Below are 22,894 nucleotides of genomic sequence, written 5' to 3'. Positions count from 1 at the left end.
AGCAAAAGTAACAAAATGTTAAAGAGTCTATACCATGTTTTTTTAAGTCTCCCAGAGTAAAATAAATCCATATATATGATCATATACTACCGTGTTGGCACAATAAAGAACTAAATATTTATGAACTACAAGTTATTTTTCTGATATTTTTTTCCCACCCGAAAAAATTAGACACCTTAATCCCTGAGGTGCTTTTAGCTGCTTGTGGGTGCCACCTATTCATGACGTCAACCTAGAACTGGCCTCGGCATAGAAAACAAACAACATCCAAACTTTTGCAAAGATATATATGCATTCCATAAATATACCTTCAGTAGCCCCGGCCATCACTACACTGGTTGTAGTGATGGCCGGGGCTAGCGGCTGAGCTAGCTTAGTGACAAAGTTAGCAACTGATCACTGCTAGCTGAGCGGTGAAGCCAGAAGCTAATTACTACTAGCTGAATGGCAAAGCTAGCAGCTAATTAAAGCTAGATGGACGGCGAAGCTAGCAGCTAATTACCGCTATCTGAATGCAAAATTGGGCGTTTATGTTAGCCTCTGGGGGCAGTGGTGCCAGCTCAGACTCTTACTGAAAGGCACCGTTTTCAATTTGTGACATCAGCTCATGAGAACCTGCTCATTTTTGTGGGTTGGGAGGGGCTGGTGCTGAAAGCGCAGAATTTTAGAGGAATGCTCAGATATGGTGGAAGGAACAAAATACAATTTTTGGGTCGTTTATAGTAAGGAATGAACATTATAATACACTGAAACGCTCAAAAACTTGCTTTTGCATGGTATAAGCCCTTTAATGTTTAACGTTCATGCTCTCTTGTGGGGTCCAGATGACCCCACTTTTAATGTAAACATGCCTAGGATAGCACGAGGGTTAAAAGGGATCTACTAAGTACTGTCAGTTACTACACAAAATGTTAGCTCAATTTCGATTGTGTGCACCTCATTCATTTTCTACTCACTCCCAAATTGCAAAAGAAAGAAGGCATCCTTTTACTCATTTTGCTTGAAAAGTCTTATCTCTGAGCTCCCTAACGTCTCCTTCGTCTGACAACAGTTTTACCAACAAACAAATGAGACGCTCTGCTTCCCATTTTCATTCCACTTATCTTTCCTTAGACAATCCTGAATGGATTGCCTTTACACCCGTCTGCTCGGCTGAAATGCTGTCTCATTGAGCTTAAGTCATCAGTAATTTCAGACTTAAATGACAACAATGTGCGCTACCTTTATTTGAACAGGCCATCCATTGAATGGGTCCTTTATCGTAGTTATGCTGTCCTACTGAGAAAGTGAAGATTCTGACCTTAAAAATGACAAAAAATTAGGAAATAAGGAGTGAATAAACTCATTTATGTGATAAAAAATGCTTAACAAACCATTTTTTATTTTTTAATTTGCCATAGACATATCACAGATTATGTCTTGCAAGATGTCTAAGGATAACACAAAAAAATCATCCTGTCTCTCAACCTAAAGGAAGTTTGATAATATAATGCAATGACACATAATAGTGGGATACCTTGACTTTAGGAACAAAAAAAAAAAATTACCAACAGATGCTGCTATAAAGACTTCAAAGTAGTTTCAATTTGTGTTTTATTACATTTTTTTTTTGTCCAAATATCTGTAATGTACCTTCTTGTCAGCATTGTATTTCTCCAGAATAGACTGAGCCCTTTCTTCTCCTCCATCAGTGAATAACATGATGATCTTGTTGCAGTTTGCTCTGGTCACATTTGTCTAGCAATAAAATAGTAAAAACAGGAAATAAAGGTAATTATTCCACAACAACAACAAAAAAATAAACCATTAAAAATAAAATTAACATTTGATTGACTTGCTTTATTTTTTCATCATTTGGGATGAAAACATAATTACAAAATAGCTGATACAACAAGTTATATTTAAATAAAAACATAAATGTTTAATGTTAAATTCATTATTAAGTTGTCATTGTTAAAGATATGTGATATTTTGAACCAGCAGATGGCAGTAAAATACAACAAGACTTTCCTTTTCAACATCCCCTGAAAACTTCATTTAACCCTGTGTGCTCAAGCAAAATGAAGTCAAACACACAATGTTTCTCTCACCGCAAACAGCTGCTCAAAGGCAAACTCGAAACCTTTAGTGTAGTTTGTGATTCCTTTGGCTGTGATGTTCTGAACGGCGTCTTTCAGCAGCTTTTTATTTCTCACGTTGGCTTGAACCAGATGGTCGAAGCACGCCGTTTTCTTCACCCTGGTGTTAAACTGGGAGACGAGAAGTTATGACCTGCAAATTATTCATCCGATTACGGGAGGCACGCGTGTGGAACAAACATAAATGCAGTGCACTCTCGTACGCCAGCACTCCCACCTGGCCTTGGCTGTTATCAGGAAGTGGTAAACAGACACATTCATCAAACCCCACTAATTGCTTCACATCCTTGGAGCTCAACAATTTGGTACCCATGGAAACTAGATTCAGCTTTAAAAAAAATGAGGAGAGGCAGAAACACCATCTTCCTTTTAAAGGTGAGACCTCCTCATTAAACCCTAAAGCACACACGGAGAAACGCTGTGCTCCTCATCCAAAAGAGGGGTTCCTATCCTTCCATCTCTGAAAGTTTAATTATGTAATAATAGTAAATGTTAAAACTGTAGAGAAAGAACACTTTCAGAGTTCTGATTGGACAGAAGGACAAAAGAACACTTTATAGTAAACCAGGACATCCACAGCTTTGCAGAACTCCTTTAAAACAATCCTGCACCTCATCGATCTCAGCTAATCAATGTGTCTCTGTGAGATGGCCGGTTGGGAAGCAGAAGCACTGATCTACACAGACAAGCGAGCAAAATGAGCTCTGACCACACACATACGTGTGTGTGTGTGTGGTCGCTTATTTTTTGCAAGCAGGCTGACAGCCTTGAAGTTCTTTCTCAGGGTGACAATAGCAGATGCACACGTCTCTGCCGGACTAAAAGGCCACATCACGTTGGCTGTGGCGTGACGAAAACGACTGAATCGAGGCGAGAATGAGCGCAAAGCATAGAACAACAAAAACAACAGCTGTTAATTGCCCCCCTTCAAAAATAAAATACAAAAAAACACAGGGGTCTACTATCGCATAATCTATTAAAAGGACGAGTGTGAGCAGAAAGTGAGAAGCAGAGGGTGAGAAGAGGAGAACAAAGAGAAGAAGAAAGTGTTAAAACAGGATTCAAAAGCAGGGGAATGAGAACGTGGATGTGGTATAATGAGCTCTTGTATGGATGTGACATGATGAAAGAGAGTTTTGGTTAGAAGGTCAGTTTTACATAGAGATGAACCTCCAAAAAATAAGTAAAAGTATGAAGGAGAACAACCAAAAAAAAAAGAAAGAAAAAGTGTTACCGACTTTCATACATTTTTTTTTCTTTGCAGGCTAATCTTCAAAATCCTGCAGTATCCAATTCTGCTGTAAAAATGTTGTCTTGCCTGGCAGCGTGACACAAGCCAACAACACCGACACTGGCTAACATGGCTGAACAGGCAGGATGAAAGAAATGGAGGTTTAGTGAGGTGAGAAGCTCAGAGAAAGTGAAAACACAACAGCATAAAAAAAGAAAAAGAGAAAGAAATAGGATGAAAAGACAGCAAGCAAGCTATCAGTAATCTTCTGACCTGTCCAGTTAAGGGAAAGCATGACCATCTTCCTTTAGAAAATGCCAACTTCTACCCTGGGCTACTGATAATAAGGCTAATGATTTATGGGCAATATCGGAGAGCAGAGATTTATCGACAGGTAACAACACCCCCAGGCACAGATATCCACCCTTGTGTTGCACATATATATGAATAAGTGAGCCAGTGACAGAAGATATGGATTGAAAGTGTGAGGCAAAGAGGATATCTATTAGAGTAGGAACAAAACACAAGCTTATTTTTCAATTTGGACACATTTCCTTTGGTAAATGTTTTAAATGTTTTTGGCAAATTAAAAAAAAAGGAAATACAGATGTTATAAGTAATATAGAAATGTTAAAATCAATTATAACATCCCCATATATGATGCAGAGGCATCTAAAAAGCAGAAAAAAAATTGTATGATCTAAATAATTCACCATTGATGTAGGGGAAAAAAGGAACCGATGTATCATATGTGCATTGAACTTCCTGAATTTTGATTATTTTGACTATATTTATCTAAAAACTTGATTTCACTCTAAATCTGTACAGATATAAATAGTTCAGAAAATTGCACTTTTTTTTTCCTTTACAAAAAGAAAATGGCCAATTTACCATAATTTCTGTTAAAATAACCAATTGCATTGATCTTTAGAATATGTGAAATCTATATAAAGTACAGTAAACAGATGTCCTGAGTCTTATATAGCATCATAAATTATCATAAGACTTATAAACACTTGCGAAAATACACATATACACACAAAAAGACTATTTCATTCCATTCAGCAAATTAATTTCAGGAAAGATGCTGAACATGTTTGGTGGATCAGGAAAGGAAAGGACAACAAATGAAAGTAGAAAAAGTAAGTTATTGCGATAAAGACATTATGTTGCATAAATGAAAACAAAAAAGGAGGAATGGGGATAAAGCAGTAAAAGAAAGAAAGAATACTGACTTATAAGCCCTTTAAACCTCTGATGCCAAAATTTTTATAAAAAAATATATATTTATTTTCCTTCTAAGGTGATGCTAAATTTCTGCAGCAAGATTAAATGGTATATTGCAAATTAGCAACACACGGTTTGAAAGGATTAAGATGCTAACCACCACAAATTGTGGTAAAACGAATGTGAGCACATAAAAGATAAAGATTAAACATCAGAAATGTTAGGCTGTCTGAGGTGTTTCTTCTCTTGAATAAATCTGATGGATTCACAACTGTCTTGGTTGTTTTCTGTAGTGAACAAAGCGCCTCCTTGTAGAACAACTCTTTGTTTTGAAATGGTTTTATAATCCTTCACACATTCATGAGCTCCAAGAATTCCTCCAGTAAGATCATTTCCTTGAGCCAACACACCTGAAAGCCTCTGAGCAGGAAGCCCAATTTCTGCTGAAGCCACAGTTCCTGCTTTAAAGGAAGGCTGAAGGTGGACAAAGTCATAAATTACTGAGTAGAATGACCACCAGACCCTCCTTTTGTGAGGCCTCTAGCAATGAAAAATTAATTTCTAATTATCCAAACGCAACCTGTGCATGAAGCTGTCTACAAATCCACACATGTATGATCATTCCTCTCCATATGTTGTGTATATTAAGATGCAAAGCTTTAGTGTGCAGTGGAATGAAAAAAGAAATGCACTCATGTTTTCATCCAGGTATAATGATGTGTTCGAGTCGCATCTGCAAAAGCATCCCTCACCCTCTTCATTAATGAGCTTTAATTGTACTTACATAAACAACATTGACATAGTCGTCGTCTGACAGAGTCTCCAGCATCTCACTGACGGATGTCCTGATCAGCTTCAGAGTTAAACCAGAAACACTTCCACTCCTAAAATGAAGAAACAAAACAAAAACTCAGTTTTATTCACTCTGAGAATATAGTCATATTTAATATCTTAAAAACAAGACATTTTACAGCTACTCACGCATCAACAAGGATTAGCATGTCTTTGGGGGACGCAGCTCCTTGAATGTACCTTCATGGCAAGAAGAATGTATCTGTGTCAGCGTTTGCGAGCGCCTTTATTCATAATCTGAAGACTAATCTAGTTTATAAAGGGTTAACAACTCTTCTTTCTGCAACATGACTGATTTATTAGCACAAAAGTGTCATGAAAATGCTGCTTACATTTTGGCAACTACTAAAAAAGTTAAAACTTAAAACAAAATAATTAGGTTATTTGTTTTATTTGCCGCCATTTGAAAATAAGACTTAATATTTGGAATTGAACTAAAGATGAGAAAATGTAACTTTAAACCATATCTTCTATTTTTTGCTCAACCCTAGAACACTTACTCTAAAAAGTTACTCCATTAGTTTTGTTGGGAAATTTTTACCTGATACATTATATCCAATAACAAGTATTTGTAATAAAAATAGATCAAAACATGACAACACATGATATATTAAAGTAGTTTTCTTTTACTTTAAACTGTGGTCTATGTAAGAAAATGTAAGATAAACACATAGGAAGATCCTAATAACATTCTTGACAATTACAGAAAAATTAGAAATTTGAGAACAAAAATTCTTGAAAAAAAATAAATAAATAATGATAGTGGAGACTTGGCCTTTGGTCCACCCATTCCTGAGATATGTGAGACTTTACCCAGAGAACCATGACACTCAGAAAAATACAGCATATTGATAATCATGTAAATACTTTTGCTGATTAAAATCACCTGGCAATAGTGCTCTAGGGTTAATAAGTGATTAAAATAAAACAACATAATCTCATGTTCTGAAGTAATACCTAGATCAGGACATAAGTAAGCTAGACTTTGTATTTTCCAATATTCGTCAAGAAATTCACGTAAATTCTCTACTGTATGTAATAGAAAATAACCAAAATAACACATTAAAGTGTGTATCGCTGGTAATTTGCTCACCACGGTCTCCTGCGAACATCATACAGATCGATTTTGCTGGGAGTCTTACGAGGATCCATCCATGGGGAGGCTTTAACAGAAAATCACAAACGTGTAATAGGCAAAAAAACTGATACCTCCTCTTTTAGTTTGATTTTTTATAGGTGTGACCATAGGTGTGACTAAATGTCGACAAATAGCGCTTTATGTTCATCTTAGTGGAACAGAAATCCAACCCAAAAACATAACCTTACTGAGTTCTTCAAAGGAGAATGTCAAACACAAGGACCGGAAAGTCTTTTGAACTCAGATTTTCCTATTAAAACACTTTTGAAACAATTTATATTAACATGGCTCCAAAAATAATAATAATAAAAAATCTTTAAATAGGTTATATAACTTTTATTTGTTTAATTTACAGAACATAGCATCTATTTCGGTGCAGCAGGTTATCTATGACACCTGACATTATTTCCAATGTTCTTCTGCAAACAGTTTTGAAGTTCTCAATGCAAAAGCTGCAAAAGCTCTTTAGATCAACACTTTTGAATGTCAGGACATGATGAATTTGGGTAATCAGGGAATGTTCTAAAGCAAATAATAAACATAAAAAAAGAATATTCAAGAGGGACTAAAGTCAATTTAATGCTTTCTTTAAAGTCTTGACTAAAAAAGTAAGAAAAAAGTTACAAAATGGGATTAAAAAAAGTCAAAAAACTAAAATCTATAACTTGGAGAATAAAAAGCAAATCCTATAATATGCAACAGTCCTGTAAATTTGAGCTTGAATTTTTGTCATTGCTGCCCCCTTGTGTAAAGGGCGATATTATCCCTAATTTATAAGGGTGTGTATTTTTCTCTCTCACACGATTCGATACACATCTCGATGCATGGTTCACAAATCAATACAGAAAAGACACATTTAACTTTTTGGCGATACGATACAGTCCGATTCTTTTACCAAAAATGATAAAAATCAATATATTTCTTATTCATATGACATTTAAAGCTGTAAAGAATTTGCACTGCATATACTATAATACTTTGTGGGGCAAGTTGGATGAGAAATTCCCCTTCTTTCAATGTCATAAGAATATACTTTAAATGGTTGAAAATTAAGTAATTAAATCGCACTTTTATCTATTTATTTATTTATTTTTACCAGGATAGTAGCGAGCCAAGCCGGTAGCGCTGCCAAACACCTGCCAGAGAAGGGTTGGATCGTCTTCTCTATTCTTTTTAAAGACATCCTCCAGGGCCTCAGTCCAGTTCAGCTCATTCAGCACAATGGTAGCTGAAAATACAAAAAAATACATATATGAAAATACCACATATATGACCAGTCATGTACTGCAATTAAGAACACAGTTAAGTGTGAAACATCTCCAGTAAATTAGAAGTCTTCTGGAATCATATAACACAGTCAGATACATATAATTGAATCTGTTGGAATTTAAACTCCCAAACACAGTCGTAGCGTCAGTATATCAAATCTCCGTGTACGAGCCAAGTTTAGTTCCTCAGCTGGACCACTTATAATGCAGCTTGGAATTCATCTGTTCAAACGAAATTTTGATGATAAGGAGCTTCATAAAGTACTGTTTTCTAAAAAAAAAAAATAGAATCTCACTGGTTCCCATAGATCCAATAATAATTCCACTTTAACACCTTTATCCAGATCCAAACTGAGTCTGTCAGTCCACTTGAAAAATAGGCAAATGTTAATTCAGGTATGAAGTTTAAGACTACAAATCCCTAAGTAGTGTCTTCAGGCAATGAATGACTTTGGTGACAAAATTAAACAGAATTTAATTTTATCCGAACAATCCCATTGTTTTTTATATATGTGTGTGTGTGTGACAGTGGGGGTGTGTGCATACGTGTGATTGATAGTGTGTGTTATGAGAGGCAACAAGCATTATGGATGTAATGGCACAGTATCCAGACAGCTCAGAGCCACATTACCTTCACTATGATGGATGGAAACTCAACACATGCTGCCCCAACTCAATCTTTCCTTTCTTTGTCTATATTGAGCCGTTCCGTGGAACCTTCCGCCACCATTCTCCGGTTTCCTCTTTCTGTATTCTATGCATCTGTGTGAGCATACGTCTGTGTTTGACGCTGTGCAGGCACGCGGTGTGTGCGGGACACATCAGAATCCTGTGTTGAGTGCGTCATGGCTCATTGATGTGCAAAGCAAACACTGTTCATTTGCATGTGTGTCTCTTGAGGGGGAGATTTAATGAAGGCTTGGTTGCCAGCAGTGCTTGTATTTTAATATAAGAAGAGAGCAAAAAAGCCACGCAGTGTGAAGGTATGGTGTGCATGGGCAATTATCATTGATGTCTCCCACTATTTGTTGAGTTTTATATACCGAAAAATAGCAGCGAATTTAGCTAAAGAAATTGCAGCTTTGGCTTTACAAATACTTTATTTTTTCTTTAGGTTCGCTTTAAATGAATAAATAAACAAAGTAATCAACAGTGCTTTGTTTACATGTTGTATTTACTGTTCTATTCAGATGGGAAAAATCTATTGGTCCACACCGAGTTCACCTTATATAGTACGGATTGAGATCTGAACATTGCATTTGATCAAGTGGACTCTCCTATTCCGAACCAAAGCTTGAGAACACAAGCACGTGACTAAAGGGCTGCTCACTCATTGGCCAGGATTCAAAAGGGCGGGGCAAAGCAACAACATAAAGAATAATGGCAGTCCAAAACTTTACAATCCTTGTTCGGATTGTTCACTTATTCAAACTTAATCTTTTTCTTACCAATGTTTAGCATTTGTATTACTGTTAAGTACAACACTTACTTTTGCAACTTTGGTATGGCTGAGGCACGCTGCAAGGAGGTTGCTAAGGAGACGTCAGCTTTGATGGTATGCTGATAAGTGTTTATGATATACAGATTGATGGGAAAACCATGTCAGAAGCAATGAGCAGCATGCTATGTTGTTTTAATGACCCTGCATTCATCGGACCACATTTTATTGAGTTGCTATATGATCCTTTCTCCACATTTGTCCACGGCTCTCCGTTTACATCCCATAATATTTGGGCAGAGGATGATGAAATCAATTAATCAATTTGAATAGATTTAAGCATAACAGATCATTAATCGATTCCTAAAAATATTAAGCGATTTAGCACAAAAAACTGAAGTCTGCTATCTTGATGCTAACGTTTAATGGAATTTCCCATAGAATGGCTAATGCTAACGCTTGGTCAACCTAAACATACATTACTGTCTAAATTAGCCTTTTTATATACTCGCAGGTATGAACTTTCCAAACTCTTTTAAGGAAATATTTTTTTAAATAACCATTTGTGGTCTAAAACACAGTTTTTTGCTGATTCTTTCTTCTTCTTCTGGATCATGGTGTAATGCTATAGCCTGATCACCACCTAGTGGATAAACTGAAACGCCCTCCAGGAGAGACAGAGCATTGTTTCCACATGTAATGATATGACAATTTTTTGGGGGGAACTTCTCCTTTTGAGAATCCAAGTAACACTGTACGCTATTAACAATCTCATTATTTCACCAATACATTTTACAATATGTGAACTGTATCAGATGAATATAAATATATGCATATCATATAGTAGTTTAATTAATTTCTAAAAAAAAAAAAAATGTACAAATGTGTAAACTCAAAGTTGAATTGAATGAAGAATCAAAAGAATTAAAAAAACAAATCTGAATCGAATTGATCCAGGCTCTTGTGAACTGAATGGAATTGTTTCTGGAAATTATAGTATATGCATATCAACATTACTTATTACTGTATGCATTGACTTATAGTACTTTGTAATATTGTATAGGATAAACTACACTACAAGAAAATAGAAATATTCCACTCTGAGAATCCAGTACCTGCACTCAGCATGACCTTGATGAAGAATGTGCAGCTACTGTACAGACGATTTCGTCTGAGCAAGACAGTATAGGCTCAGTTTAACTTAATCAAATACGTTTTGATCTCTATAAATTTCTGTGACAGAAGAGTAAACTTTACGCACATTATTATTGCACTAAAAGATCAAACTAAATAATAAAAAAAACATTAGAAAGACAGTATTGTTTATGCAGAAATAACAAGCTATAGTCGCAAGAAGTTTTTTTTCAATAACCTTTATGTAAGTTTCATTTCATATATGATTTATGTCATCTGTATACAATAATTCACAACAGCATGGAAGAAAGTGCGACGCAAGAACCACTCAGCATCAGGTTTGAGCAGATTGTGAATATTCCAAAAGCAATTTCCAGTGCCTCTTTTCCCTGAAGCATCAATTTAGGAACTATTTCCAAATAGTTTAAACTTTCATTAGATCAGAGGATTGTGCTCGTGGTCTGAGAGTCATTAAAGCTCCTATTGGCAAAACTCTCAGGGGGCTGGTATGCAGCTTGTATTAAACAGGGTTTATTTTGTCTCAACTATAAACCACACATAAATAGTAAAAGTGCCTTTGAGTAAAATAGAATTACACTGAATTTATCTCTATTTAACTCATTTGTTAGTTCCCAAAAGACCATTATTGATTATATGTTCTTCCTAAAGGGATGAGTTTTAATTATTACATTTAAACAATATGATAGATTTGACCTTAATTTAGTGTGTCAAAGTAACTTCTTAAGTCTGTCTTTTCTCTTTAAAGAATTTGTGTTCTTCTACACGTTTTGTACAAAGATGTTTTTTCTAGTACTAAACTAACACAACATAATAGGAGAAACTACAGAGCCACACTAAATGTCAAATGTTGCCATTTCATTAGCATAGAGCAGTCATTTTCCCCTAATGAGAAGCATAACAGCAGAGCCACTTTTACGCTTGCAAAAAAGAAATCAAATCACTCCAGCTAATACTTGTACATTGTAAAGTTAGAGGGAAACAAATGTTAGGCTTTTGATGCTACTTCTGCAGTCAGTGAGGATTCATCCAGAAAACAGATGGTGTTGGTTAATGAGGAAAGCCACATGTACTGTCAAAGTTCATGTGCAGTTCTAAACATAGAAAGCAGTTCAAAATATGACATGAGTTTACCATCCAGTTACAGTCAGTTCTTTTATTTTTGTCATGGTGTCAGTCTCCTAAGCAAAAATGAACATTTTTTGCTGACACATCATAAAAGTCAAAAATATGACAGCACGAAGCACTAAATGAAACATTTTCAAGTTTACTTCCACAACATTTTTTTCTTTTTTTGTGTATCCAATTTGTGCTAACAACATTGTACTGGATTTAACAATGTCCATCTTCTGTTTGTCCCTACATCTGATCCAAACATTAACATATACTTTGCTGTAGGACCTATCCACTTCTGCAGTTGTCACATCCTTATAAGGACCACCAGCGTGTGCTGGAACTCATCACAGCTGTCACGTTGGCGGTACATCATGGGGCCACCAAAAGACAACCTCCCACCCCCCCACCCCTCACCACACACAGACATTTTCACATTCACTCCTGAGGGACGAGGGGGAAGATTCATCCACTCAGTGAACTCCACACTTAAAGGTCTCAGGCAGAATTTGTAACAGGAAGTGCTTGCTTTGGTGGTTAGTAGCTTCTTAGGACACATTCCTAGACGAAGAAAATATCCTAAACAAAAGTCAGTATAGCTTCAGAACAAATCACTCCACAACAATGGCAGTGATGGATTTATTTTAAGAAATGTTCACAGCAGTTGACAAAAAATTAAAAAAAAAAAATCTCATCCGCCTTTTATAGCATTTGACACCATAAACCACAACCTTTTACTGAAACAAATTTAGTAAATATGGCATCAAAGGTGTTACCTTACAATGGGTAAGCAGTGATTTAATAAACCAAAAATAATTTGTACAAATCAAAGACATAAAATCCACATTCAATACCGTAACATGTGGGGTACCCCAAGGGTCAGTCCTGGGTCCAAACTGTTCATTATTTATATTAATGATATTACAAATGTATCAAAATTATCGAAATGTATTTGTTGGCTGATGATACAATATTAGAAAAAGAGTAAATCAAAATGGAGTTAGTATATTATGGCTATAGTTTAGCACAATTATATTTTACAAAACAGAAGAAAACAATTTGAGTTAAAATATTTTTTTTTTCACAAGAAATGCAAGATTTAAGAAAGAATAATCTTTAATTTAGCTTTACATAAAATCAAATAAAAATGCCCCTATTTTGATCCATTAATGTCAACAGCAAGTTTTAATGTCTCACATCTCCCCCAGATGGACTGAGCCATGCTGGTTGCTGTCTCATTTCATTCTCCCAGCAAACAGCATCTTTGAGTAGAAGGGTGCTGGGATGAGTTATGGAGCACAGCCCATTTCAGCCTTAGAAATACATCAAAGACCAGAACATAACAAAGTCACGATGAGCTTAAAGATGTTCAAATAAATGAGTTTTTTTTACTTTTTACAAGTCCAGTCCCTCACCTGCATCTGGGGCAGCAGAAAAGTTACGCATGTAACCTTGGGGCCAGACGGATACCCAGCAGGCTAACATCCATGCCGCGGCAAATCACTCTGTCCTGCTCCCTCTGTAAGTCACTGATGATGTACCACATTTCACTGAGCACTAATTACTTCCCCAACTATCTAAATACAAACACGGAGAGACCCCATGTCACATAAACAAGTTAACAAGCAGCATGATGGGGAAAGAGGGATCCTGGAACCAGTCTCAGGTCGCTGCAGCTCACTGGTTGTAAAATAACTGACTCGTTACCTCTCAATTTGCAGAATAACTCATTTACCACAAAGATTTAAAAGAAATAAAATGCTAAAGAAAGTATTTCTATAGTATAATCAAGCATTCCATCCATCATTGATATTAAAATTGAACTAATATCTGAACAAATCTGACAATTTTAAATCACTCAAGATAAATGTCACCACATTATAATGAAGTGATCAGTAATACTTTGAAACTAAGCAAAAACCCCAAAACAAAAGCCTGTCCGCAATCTTTTATTCTTCTAAAATATTTTTAAAAAATGATAAATAAACTGGAAAAATTACATTTAAATACCATTGATGCATTTCAGTTATCAAATATATCTTAAAAAATATAAATGCGACAAAGTATGAAGTATAGAAGTGAGTCAATAGTGTTCCAACTTTCAGAGTCATTTCTCCTTCTCATGTCCTTTTTTTTTTTTTTTTTTTTTTTAATGCTGGAATGAAATGACGTCAAAGCTATCAAAATAGCAACAACTCCACAGATGAAAAACTGGCTTCAAATACACCCACAACTAAACAAATAAGTGATGTCACAAACCTTCTGTCCATCTATTTAGACTCACTTTTTGTGTATAGCTGTTTGCAGATTACTCTTCAGCTAAAAGTAAAAAAGAAAAAAAAATCTCTTGCCAGCTGAAGTATTTTATTAGCTAAAGCGCTTTCCCCATAGGACACTGTAACCTATTTGCTTAATTAAATTTAATGCAGATTAAAGTGATTGGTTATTTCCTAAATGTTTTTTTTTATATTAGGTTAGTTTAAAAATGCAGGGTATTTTTTTTAAATAAAATTACAGTTTTTAGGGAGGTGGTTCCTTTATAGTTTTTCTAAATGATTTTAGAAAATTGACATGTAAAATCAATCTCAGAGAGGAGCATTCACCCTCCGCTGCAGAGGCTCTCTACACAGCAGAGTGGTGGGCTCAGACTGTCGAACGCCTTAATAATGTATGAGGCATGTTATATTGCTACGTCGAGGTGGTCTGTGACACGCACTGAATCTATCTTCTGTGTCTTGTTTATCCATCTGTGCGTACAATTTCGCACGTGACTTGTGCCAAATATGGAGAGGCTCCTACGGTACTGGCGTTATGTTTCAGGACACAACAGTAGGGTGTGCCAAAGAGCATTCTACAATGAAATACCTTGGTGCTGCTTAAAAATCTGAGCAGAGCTCTATGACTGGGATCAGAAATCTCACTGATATCATATATGCTCTTTCCAGTATGACCTTTGTCACTTGCTCATGTTTTTTCATCAGTTCGTTTCTTTTGATAGTAAAAAATTATATATATATTATCAGAGAGATCAAGACCCTGTCACATAAAATGAATACATATAATCGGGCATGTTGTACTCTGTAGCTGGACACAATGATGACACTATAGAAAAGTATTGCATGGGGTTCTCTGAGAAGTTCAAGTTCTGGTTTTTCTTGTTTGTGTCACCACATTCTGAGGAGTAGAATTTGCTACATAAAATTTCTAAAATTCAGATGTATAAAAAACTGAGTTTATATGATGTTGCTCACTGCTAACACACAACTATGTGGATATTTGTAGATTCCCTCTATGCCTCTATAAAGAAATAAAAAGATGATACATTAGGTGTTCGTGAAATCTTGTGTTCAAGTTCAATCTTTTTTCTGTTCATTTAGAAAAAAAAAGAAACTTCTTTGAAAGGAAAAGAAGAAGCACGCACAGATCCATTTTTAGGTTATTCAGGCTGCCTGCCTCACAGGTTCATTTTTACTAAAAGATGAAATAATGGATGAGAGGGGATCCTATTATGCCATTTCACTTTTAAAAAAATCCTTATTCAGCTGCAGATAGATTTGCAAGAAGCAGAATCTGTAAACAACATTTCATAATGGGTTGAAGTGTCAGCTGTATCCATGGTTACCACTTGGGTTTGAGTGTGTATATGTACTCACAGCCATCATAGATGTCAGTGGGAATGTGGACAGCCGTGTGGTTGAGATCAGTCAAGCGCTTGAACGACGGGTCCTCTTTAAAGTCTGGTCGGATCCGATATTTTCTCCCCTCTGTCTCATTTGCATCCAGCTGAGGGAAAACAGTCCGGAGATGCAGCCTTTAGTTTTCGACCACAGGTTTAAAGGAAGCACACCAGGAACCTTCGAATGATTTGCTGAAGCATATAAGATAGTTTGCTGGTTTATTCAGCAGAATAGGGTCTTAGCCGCTGCAAATCCTCCCCAAACCTTGTCTGACATCATCACAGTAAAGTCATTTTCATATAAAGTAATATTAGCGGTTTTCTTAATGATGTCATGTCTATTTGTCTAACTTCATTATTTGAAAGGATCGGAGGCACAGAAAGGCATAGTCTTTGTGGTAATGCACACTCCGATACGCTTTTGTCCATTTCCATCAATGCCAACTGCAGAGACGAGAAGATTTACAGAAGAAAGAAATGGGTGACGTATGAATGAGCGCAAAGCAAAGAGTCAGTGAGGTGTTGAGACAAAAAAAACCTAAAAACACACAATGGGGTGGTAAGGAAGAATAGTGAACACTTGCTTCCTAATAAAGCAGCGGCGTAGCCAGCTCATACATCTCATCTGTCAATTAGACAAGAAACATGGCAGGGACCTCTTCACCTGAGAGAGCGGGAGAAAGGATGACAGAGAAAAAGCTGCACGGGAAGAAAAGCCTGAGTAAGAGGTAAAGGAGGGACAGAAAATGCTTAAACAAATGGTAAAAAATTGAGGGTAAAAAAAATAGATGTGAGGGGCAAAAGGAAAAGGAAGTGGAAAAACCTTAAAAAGAACAGCGGAAAAAGATCTGTACTTACATTGTCCTTTGCATTGTAGTAAGAAATCTCCCCGTCCTGTCAACAAATCACAAAGAATAGGAAAAGCTTGGTTTGATGAACAAACTATAGGGGACTCTCAGTAACTACTTACTATCAGCAATATATCAATGAACAAACTCATAATGACACTCATAATGTGTGTGGAAATAAATTAGGTCAAACAATTGTAAAACAAATTTAACAGATTATGCAAAGAAGCAGCTATTTGATTTTTATTTTTACTTTCAGTTTTTTTTCCCCCTTAAAAAGGACCCTAAAGCTATGTACACACCAGGTTTTTGACGCACAATCAAGAACACACAAAGTATAGGTTCTTATATGTGGTGTTCACAGTGGATAAGCATTGAGGGGCTTCTTCTTCTACGCCACCTATAGTTGGCAGAAGCAATGTTAATCTCTAATCTTGCCCCAGGTTGTTTCTTTCACAGTTCTACAGTATTCAAATTTATAAAAGACTTTGTGTCATTGGCAATCTTTATTTTTTTCTCTTCCATGATCCAATGTCTTGCTCTTCTGCGAGTTAGGGATTTCACAATGAATCACGACCAAATATGATTCTCCATTGGTCAAAATTGGTCTCCCCTTTTCTATGAGATCTGCCAGATCCCTCAGTGATTTTAAGGCAGTTTTCAAAACTCATCTTTTTATTCAGGCTTTAACTCCAGCAAGCAGATCTAGTTGGCCAGTCTGTTAATTTTATTGTTTTCATTGTTTTATTGTTTTTGTCACAAACGGGCAGACAGCTGGTTCCAGGTTTATTAGTTCAGACAGTAATTAAGCACAGCTAAAATTTCACAAAGCTAAATCAGGTTCAGACAGACTAGAGTTGTCAGGGTCCAGGCGAGGGTCAGGGCAGGCGGCACACAATCAGAACTAACAGAAGATCAGGTCCAGATAGAACCGCTCAGTAATGCATGCAGGCAGGGTGGCACAAACAATTCTCCACACCGAGTCAGGCTCTGTGGAGTGCTTAAGTCTCCTGTGACTGATCTCGCAAATAAGTCCGCTGAGCGGCATCCAGGAGTGTGTGCTGTGGTCACTGGGAGATGTAGTGCAGCTCCCGAAGATGACTCAGACTCTGACAGCTTTTATTGTTAATTGATTTTATTGCTTTTGTTTCTTTATTGAATTACATTGTTTAGTGATTTTATTTGTATTTGGTTTTATGTTGGTTTCCTGTGCTTTTATTAGTGCTTTATAAATAGTAAATTTAAACCTCATTAAGCTTTCAATCCACGTTCAATGTTTTGTACATGGAGCTCAAAAACGGCGGTAGAAACTTGCAGGGAAAGAGTTTTGCACATGTAAGCCCGAAACGTTCATATATGCGCGTTTGCGTAGACTTTTCCCTGGAACTGACTGCTTGAACTTGTGTTGCCGAGGGCGACGTGAATGTAGACAATACTAAAAGAGCTTGTACTACTGAACGCAGCTATACCAGTTCAGGAAATATCTACTAATGACAGACATCTGCAAATTATTCAGATTATTCAGCACTTACCACACATCAACATGTTTTTAAAATAAATGGATTCATTAGTCATTTAAATTAGAAATTGATGGTGTGTATATTGTGTCCATCTGTTCAGTATTTCGTGTCTCCCTTGTTACCTCAAACTCATCCTTCCATTCGTGCTCCATCTGGAATACTTCGGCAGCTGTGGCCAGTTTCTGCGGAAGAAAGACAGTTGAAACACCTTAACTGAGTGTTCCTTTCAACATCTGTATTATTTCATTGTACAAAAGACATGTAACATAGAATGACAAAGATCACCCTAGAAAAAAAAAGCATGACATTTTATTAATCACGTGGCCATTGCCGTCTTGAGGCACTTGAGCCTCCTAGGAGTAAAAAAAAAGTGTCCAAATGAAAAGGTTTGAATAGAGAAAATCTGTACAAGTGGATTTCTGAAAGCATGAAGATAGAAAAAAAAAACAATTGTAGGAATTGTACAGCACTGGATAAAGTCAAGACCAAGGGAATTAGCCACTACAAGGCTGTCAATCAAACTAACAACAAGCCATAAATGTCATTATCCTAAGCCTTGCAGCTGTGGATCTTTTTTTCCTATACATTTAAACACATTTTAAATTTAATGTAACAGATGGAATTCAATAGTGGCTGTAATGGAAACTAATACTAGAAATTAAAAAAAGAGAATTAAACACAAATTGATACATCTGAGAAGAAATTATGAGCAATCATTCTGACTTTAGAAAAAAAAATGTTTCACTGCTGTCCAATTGCTGAACACAGAAAACTGTTCAGAGTTAAATCATACTTTTTTCTTACATTTTAAAGAAATGAGGGGAAATATTTGAAGCCAAAAGGCAGTAAATTAAAAAAAAAAAAAGACTGTTTCATAGAGTGTAGCTGTGAACTATTTCAGCAATCATTTTAAAACAGATGATCATGATACCAGTCAAGATAGAAAATATGCGTTGAAGAATCATCAGCATCCCAAGCAGGAGAAAGAAATGCATAAACAGAAGGTTGCAGAACAATCTGCATGAGACCATGTGGGCGGATTGTAGAAAAGGACAAAGCTTAACTGCTTAGCCTGCCTCTGACCTGCACTTCCGAGTCTCACAGTGTCAAAAAAGAAATAAGTAACATGGAGCCAAAAAAACGGTAATTTACAGCTTTTGTACTGGGCTGTGGCAGAAGATACAACACGCTGTTCAAATCTGGATGACACACTTGTCCTCTCCGTCAGTCTGTATTTTTTTTCAGTGTGGGTATCAATGTGCCAAAGTGTGTCGATGACCATGTGTCTGCTACGGGCAATAGTTCCATTCTGAATCAACAATGCCTTCCATTCGGCCTCCAGTACTGGGCTCTGTTCCAAACCCGTCTATCTCCTCGGCGCTTGATGTCATCAGCTAAATATACCCTCCATTACAGCCGTAAGCAAACACTCTACAACCACGGTATTAATCACACATTGGCCATGCACTTTTGAAACCATTCATACATTTGTTTGAGACATTCAGGCTATTTCAGCAGGTCAGTCTGGCACTTAATTTCTAATTATAAAACTTTATAAAAAGTAGAGCCATTTGTTTGAAGATCGTGGTAAATAAGACTACCAGTATTTAAGTTATACTTCAAATTTTTGTGGTGATTTTGCAAGTTTTAAGAATCATTTAAGCCAGTTTGAGGTTAAGCTTCAGTTGCTTTACCATAGATTTTTTAAAGTTTTTATAATAAGGTTAAAAGTTCATCGTCAGCAAATAAGAAAAAAAAGGTTAAAGTAATGTAAAAATGGGCAATCAAAACATTCAAAATATACAAAATAATTATACTATTTTTCAAGGTGCCGTTGTGTACAAAAGGTATGCCTAAAACTTTTGGATTGAAGCACATTAAAAACCAAAAATTGCTTAAAAAAACAAATTCACTGGTTTCAATTCATTTCAAAATGCATTTTTTGCATTTACAATACCGAGTGCCTTTTAATACATAACATAGCTTAGTGTGTTTGAAATGAATTAAAATAACTTTCTTAAACAACGACAAAGATGAAATGGAACGTAAAGAAAAAGGAAGGTTGTTCCAGTCTTAGGGAGCTTTAACATAAAAAGCATTTTTCACAGATTGTTTTTTAAGTCTTAGAACAAAGAAGAATACCTGATTATTATGGCTTGTTTTTGTTTTTAAATCCAGAATATTTAGTAAATTTTCCAATGTCTTTACTTCACCATTCAATAATTGTCTGTGGTTTTTGCTTTTTCAGTTCAGCTTTTTTCACAAATGTGTCTATTCAAAAACTTTCTTGACGCACAATCAAGAACGCACAAAGTATAGGCTCTTATCTTTTTTGTGATCAAGTCTTGAAATGGAGGACCAACCTGAAAACGAGATATCTTGGGGTTTACCCGTATCCTTTACACTCTACTTCAAATGTGTAAATCAATTTAAAAAGAAATAGTTGAAGCTAGGTTAGTTCACAAAGAACCTCTTGATTTTCTTAGTTTAATATAAATTATCATTTACTTCAACATAAAATATCCTAGATTTACAGCCTAACGTAAATCACAAATGTATTTTATGTTTACTAAAGAAATATGTGCACAAAAATGGGATTTACTTTTTGCTTGCCAGTTGACAAACTTATCCACACTTTGGGAACTTCTTCAACAACTGTTTGAAATCACTAAACTCTGAACAGGTGAACAGATTTACAAAGTCAAGTGAACTTAAAAAAAAAAAAGGAGCCCAATACCCATCATTGGGTCATGAAACCACATGAACTGCATTATGTTTTCTGTAAGATTAAAGGGAAATACTCTCACCAACTTTGCAAAAATGTAAACTTTATTTTTAAGCATTAGCTCCGAGATTAATAGCTAAAATTGGGGGACTAAACAGTGTTTACGAAATAATTTTACTTTATGAGCACATGTCCATAAAGAGTTGCACACACATACACAGGGCTCTTATAAGAGCAGACCGACAAGGTTGTTAAAAATTCATGACAGGGCTTTGACGAGGCTCCTCTTCCCTCTGGGAGACGTGGGGGAGGGTGAAGAAGGCTGTGTGAGAAAGGATGCCTAATTACCCTACTATTTTTCCCTGGATTCTTGTCTTTCCTTCTCTTTGTCAAACACATAGTTGATGTTATCAAGCTTCCTAAAGAAATTAACAACAGAGGCGCTTCGAAGCTGCAGAGTCCAGATTTGATCAGACTAGTCCAAGAGTGACTGCCAGACTCTGAACTGGCATAACAGTTCATTAGAGGGTTAGCAAAAGTTGCACTTTCGGCCAATTGATTAGAAGTCAGAAGTGTTTTATTTAATCGGAGTGCACAACAGTCTCTGGTGAATGTTTGATCCAACTGCTCATTTGTCTCCCTTTCACTTTTCAGGAAAGCTCTACACAATAATGAGTCCATGCTTTGAACACATGACCACTAGAGACCCGAAAGAAGAGATGTAAGTGATCAAGGGGACTGGGAGTAGATCTGCAGCTGTAAGGGAGTTGAGAGGTTTAAGAATTGGAGTTATTCAGTGAAAAATGGGATTGTTGAGACAGAAAATTTGAAAAGAAAAAAATTAAAATGCATTTGTAAGCTTTAGATTCATCACTCTTGAACATATTGGGCTATTAAATGCAGGGTAAATGCAGTGCACATAACATAAAGCACCAGAGTTCTTTCCATTGTTATGGAAAATATTATGTAAGATAATCGCAGCAAATCAGCCAAACATGAAAGCTCCACTGAGACATATTCTTTCCTGACTTTCATTGCTGCTGTGCCAAACCAGCCCCCGAGCATTTAGTGATGAAACCCAGTACAGCCCCAAAGATGGACAAGATAGACGAAGCATCTTAGACTCCCTGTGTGCACTCGTGTGCCTGATCATGTGTACATGTGTTTAAGTCGAAAATCAATGCACAGTGATTCAGCATGCTCACATCTGGGCATGCTGGCTCTCTGTTCAACATGCGTCAAAGGGAATGAAACCAATGGAGGGATGAGGGGATGAAAAATAAAAAGGGTGGCATTAAGGAAAGTTTTTTCACAATTCTGGTTTATTATTATTACAGATTGAAAGACAGCAAAAGTTATGGTAGATGTATGAAAGCTTGGCTGGTGACCCAAGGTGAAAGACACACATCTTTTATTAATAATAAACAACTGCCTTTTTAGTGTGATATAACACAAAAAATATACATTGCATGAAAGTATTAGACAAAAAAAAGAAAGAAATGTAAGGTGGAAACACTGGGAAGTACTAGAAGATAAATGGAGCTCGATAAGACAAAGAGAGATAAAAGAGTTGAGGGAGATTCTTCAAAAACGCATATGAAATGCAGTGATCTATGTAGGAGGAAACAAAGGGGCTGAGCATGAGACAAAAAGCAGGGGCTGGGAGAACCCCTGGGAGAACCTTCGCTGCTCCAAACGGCTTTTCTCAGAGGCCAGCAAACCCTCTGATGGGAGGAGTGAATCTACAGCTGCTCCACATCTAATTCACTACTTTGTTTTTGTGTATGTTTTAGAAGAGAACCCCTTCAGATGCGCGTCGTTCTTGTAAAATGCTTTGCAAGACAAAATGACTGAAGGTACATTTGGAGCAACCAAAGTTTCAATACATAATTATTAACTTGTTTTTTAATCAAGTTTAGAAATACTCAAACAAATGGAGAGGTCCTAAAAAATCCTATTGGTTTACTTTTTATGCACAGCAGCTGTAAACCTCTGAGAAGGAACACAGACACACTCAATGGCAGCCGGAGGAGGAAGAAAGAACTAACTTAGTTAAAATTCCTCTCCAACCATATTTTTCTTTTCTAAAATCATTCCCGGTGATGTTTTAATTTTGCAGTTTTTAGCCAAAATCAAAAATCTTTTGCTGTTGATTAAGATGTATTTTATGTACTGAGGCAGTAGCTCATTAGAAATACAATTTTGGGTTGTGGGCCGAAGTGTTTGATCGGGCCAACCCCCTGGAGAGGAAAAAGAGATTTTGGCATGGTCATTTCAGTAAGTGCATTATTAAGGCGCTTTCACATCGATTTGCATGACAAATTCACGTGCCCCACTCCTCTTTCACCGGATAGCGAATTTGCTGCTCGCCGCCTGTCAAAAAATGTCTTCCTGGTGCTGTGGTCGCCTGTGGGAGGAGCTACCAGCTCTGTCTGTGAATATCTCACAGAACGAAATTGGAAGACACATACGAAATAAGGTTTATTTATCGTGAAGATTTCTCCAAAAACATTGGTAATCATGTCTCCATGTTTGAGTTATGATTATTATTCAAAGATTTTCCTGGTA

The 22,894-nt window shown here is 36.4% G+C and overlaps 1 protein-coding gene and 1 long non-coding RNA gene across 2 annotated transcripts in view; both read right to left on the bottom strand.

The window, feature by feature from the left end:
* Positions 1 to 22,894, bottom strand: part of LOC112152678 (voltage-dependent calcium channel subunit alpha-2/delta-1) — a 71,556-nt gene that overhangs the window by 25,460 nt on the left and 23,202 nt on the right. The window contains exons 4-13 of the mRNA XM_024282412.2: positions 17,724 to 17,783; positions 16,092 to 16,127; positions 15,211 to 15,340; positions 7,683 to 7,814; positions 6,542 to 6,611; positions 5,578 to 5,628; positions 5,381 to 5,480; positions 2,091 to 2,249; positions 1,633 to 1,737; positions 1,221 to 1,300 (exon numbers count right to left, since the gene is read on the bottom strand). Of these exons, the coding sequence (XP_024138180.1) occupies positions 1,221 to 1,300; positions 1,633 to 1,737; positions 2,091 to 2,249; positions 5,381 to 5,480; positions 5,578 to 5,628; positions 6,542 to 6,611; positions 7,683 to 7,814; positions 15,211 to 15,340; positions 16,092 to 16,127; positions 17,724 to 17,783 (923 nt within the window). The remainder of the gene's footprint in view (positions 1 to 1,220; positions 1,301 to 1,632; positions 1,738 to 2,090; positions 2,250 to 5,380; positions 5,481 to 5,577; positions 5,629 to 6,541; positions 6,612 to 7,682; positions 7,815 to 15,210; positions 15,341 to 16,091; positions 16,128 to 17,723; positions 17,784 to 22,894) is intronic.
* On the bottom strand, positions 11,726 to 14,737 carry LOC118598872. The gene is made up of 2 exons (XR_004948065.1): positions 12,973 to 14,737; positions 11,726 to 12,870 (listed from the first exon to the last, which is right to left on the bottom strand). It is a non-coding gene; the product is annotated as an uncharacterized LOC118598872 (long non-coding RNA).

The sequence above is a fragment of the Oryzias melastigma genome, linkage group LG6, assembly GCF_002922805.2.
Source record: "Oryzias melastigma strain HK-1 linkage group LG6, ASM292280v2, whole genome shotgun sequence".
Classification (NCBI taxonomy): domain Eukaryota; kingdom Metazoa; phylum Chordata; class Actinopteri; order Beloniformes; family Adrianichthyidae; genus Oryzias; species Oryzias melastigma.
Note: the sequence above shows the minus strand (reverse complement) of the source record. Positions and strands in the feature narration are given on the sequence as shown.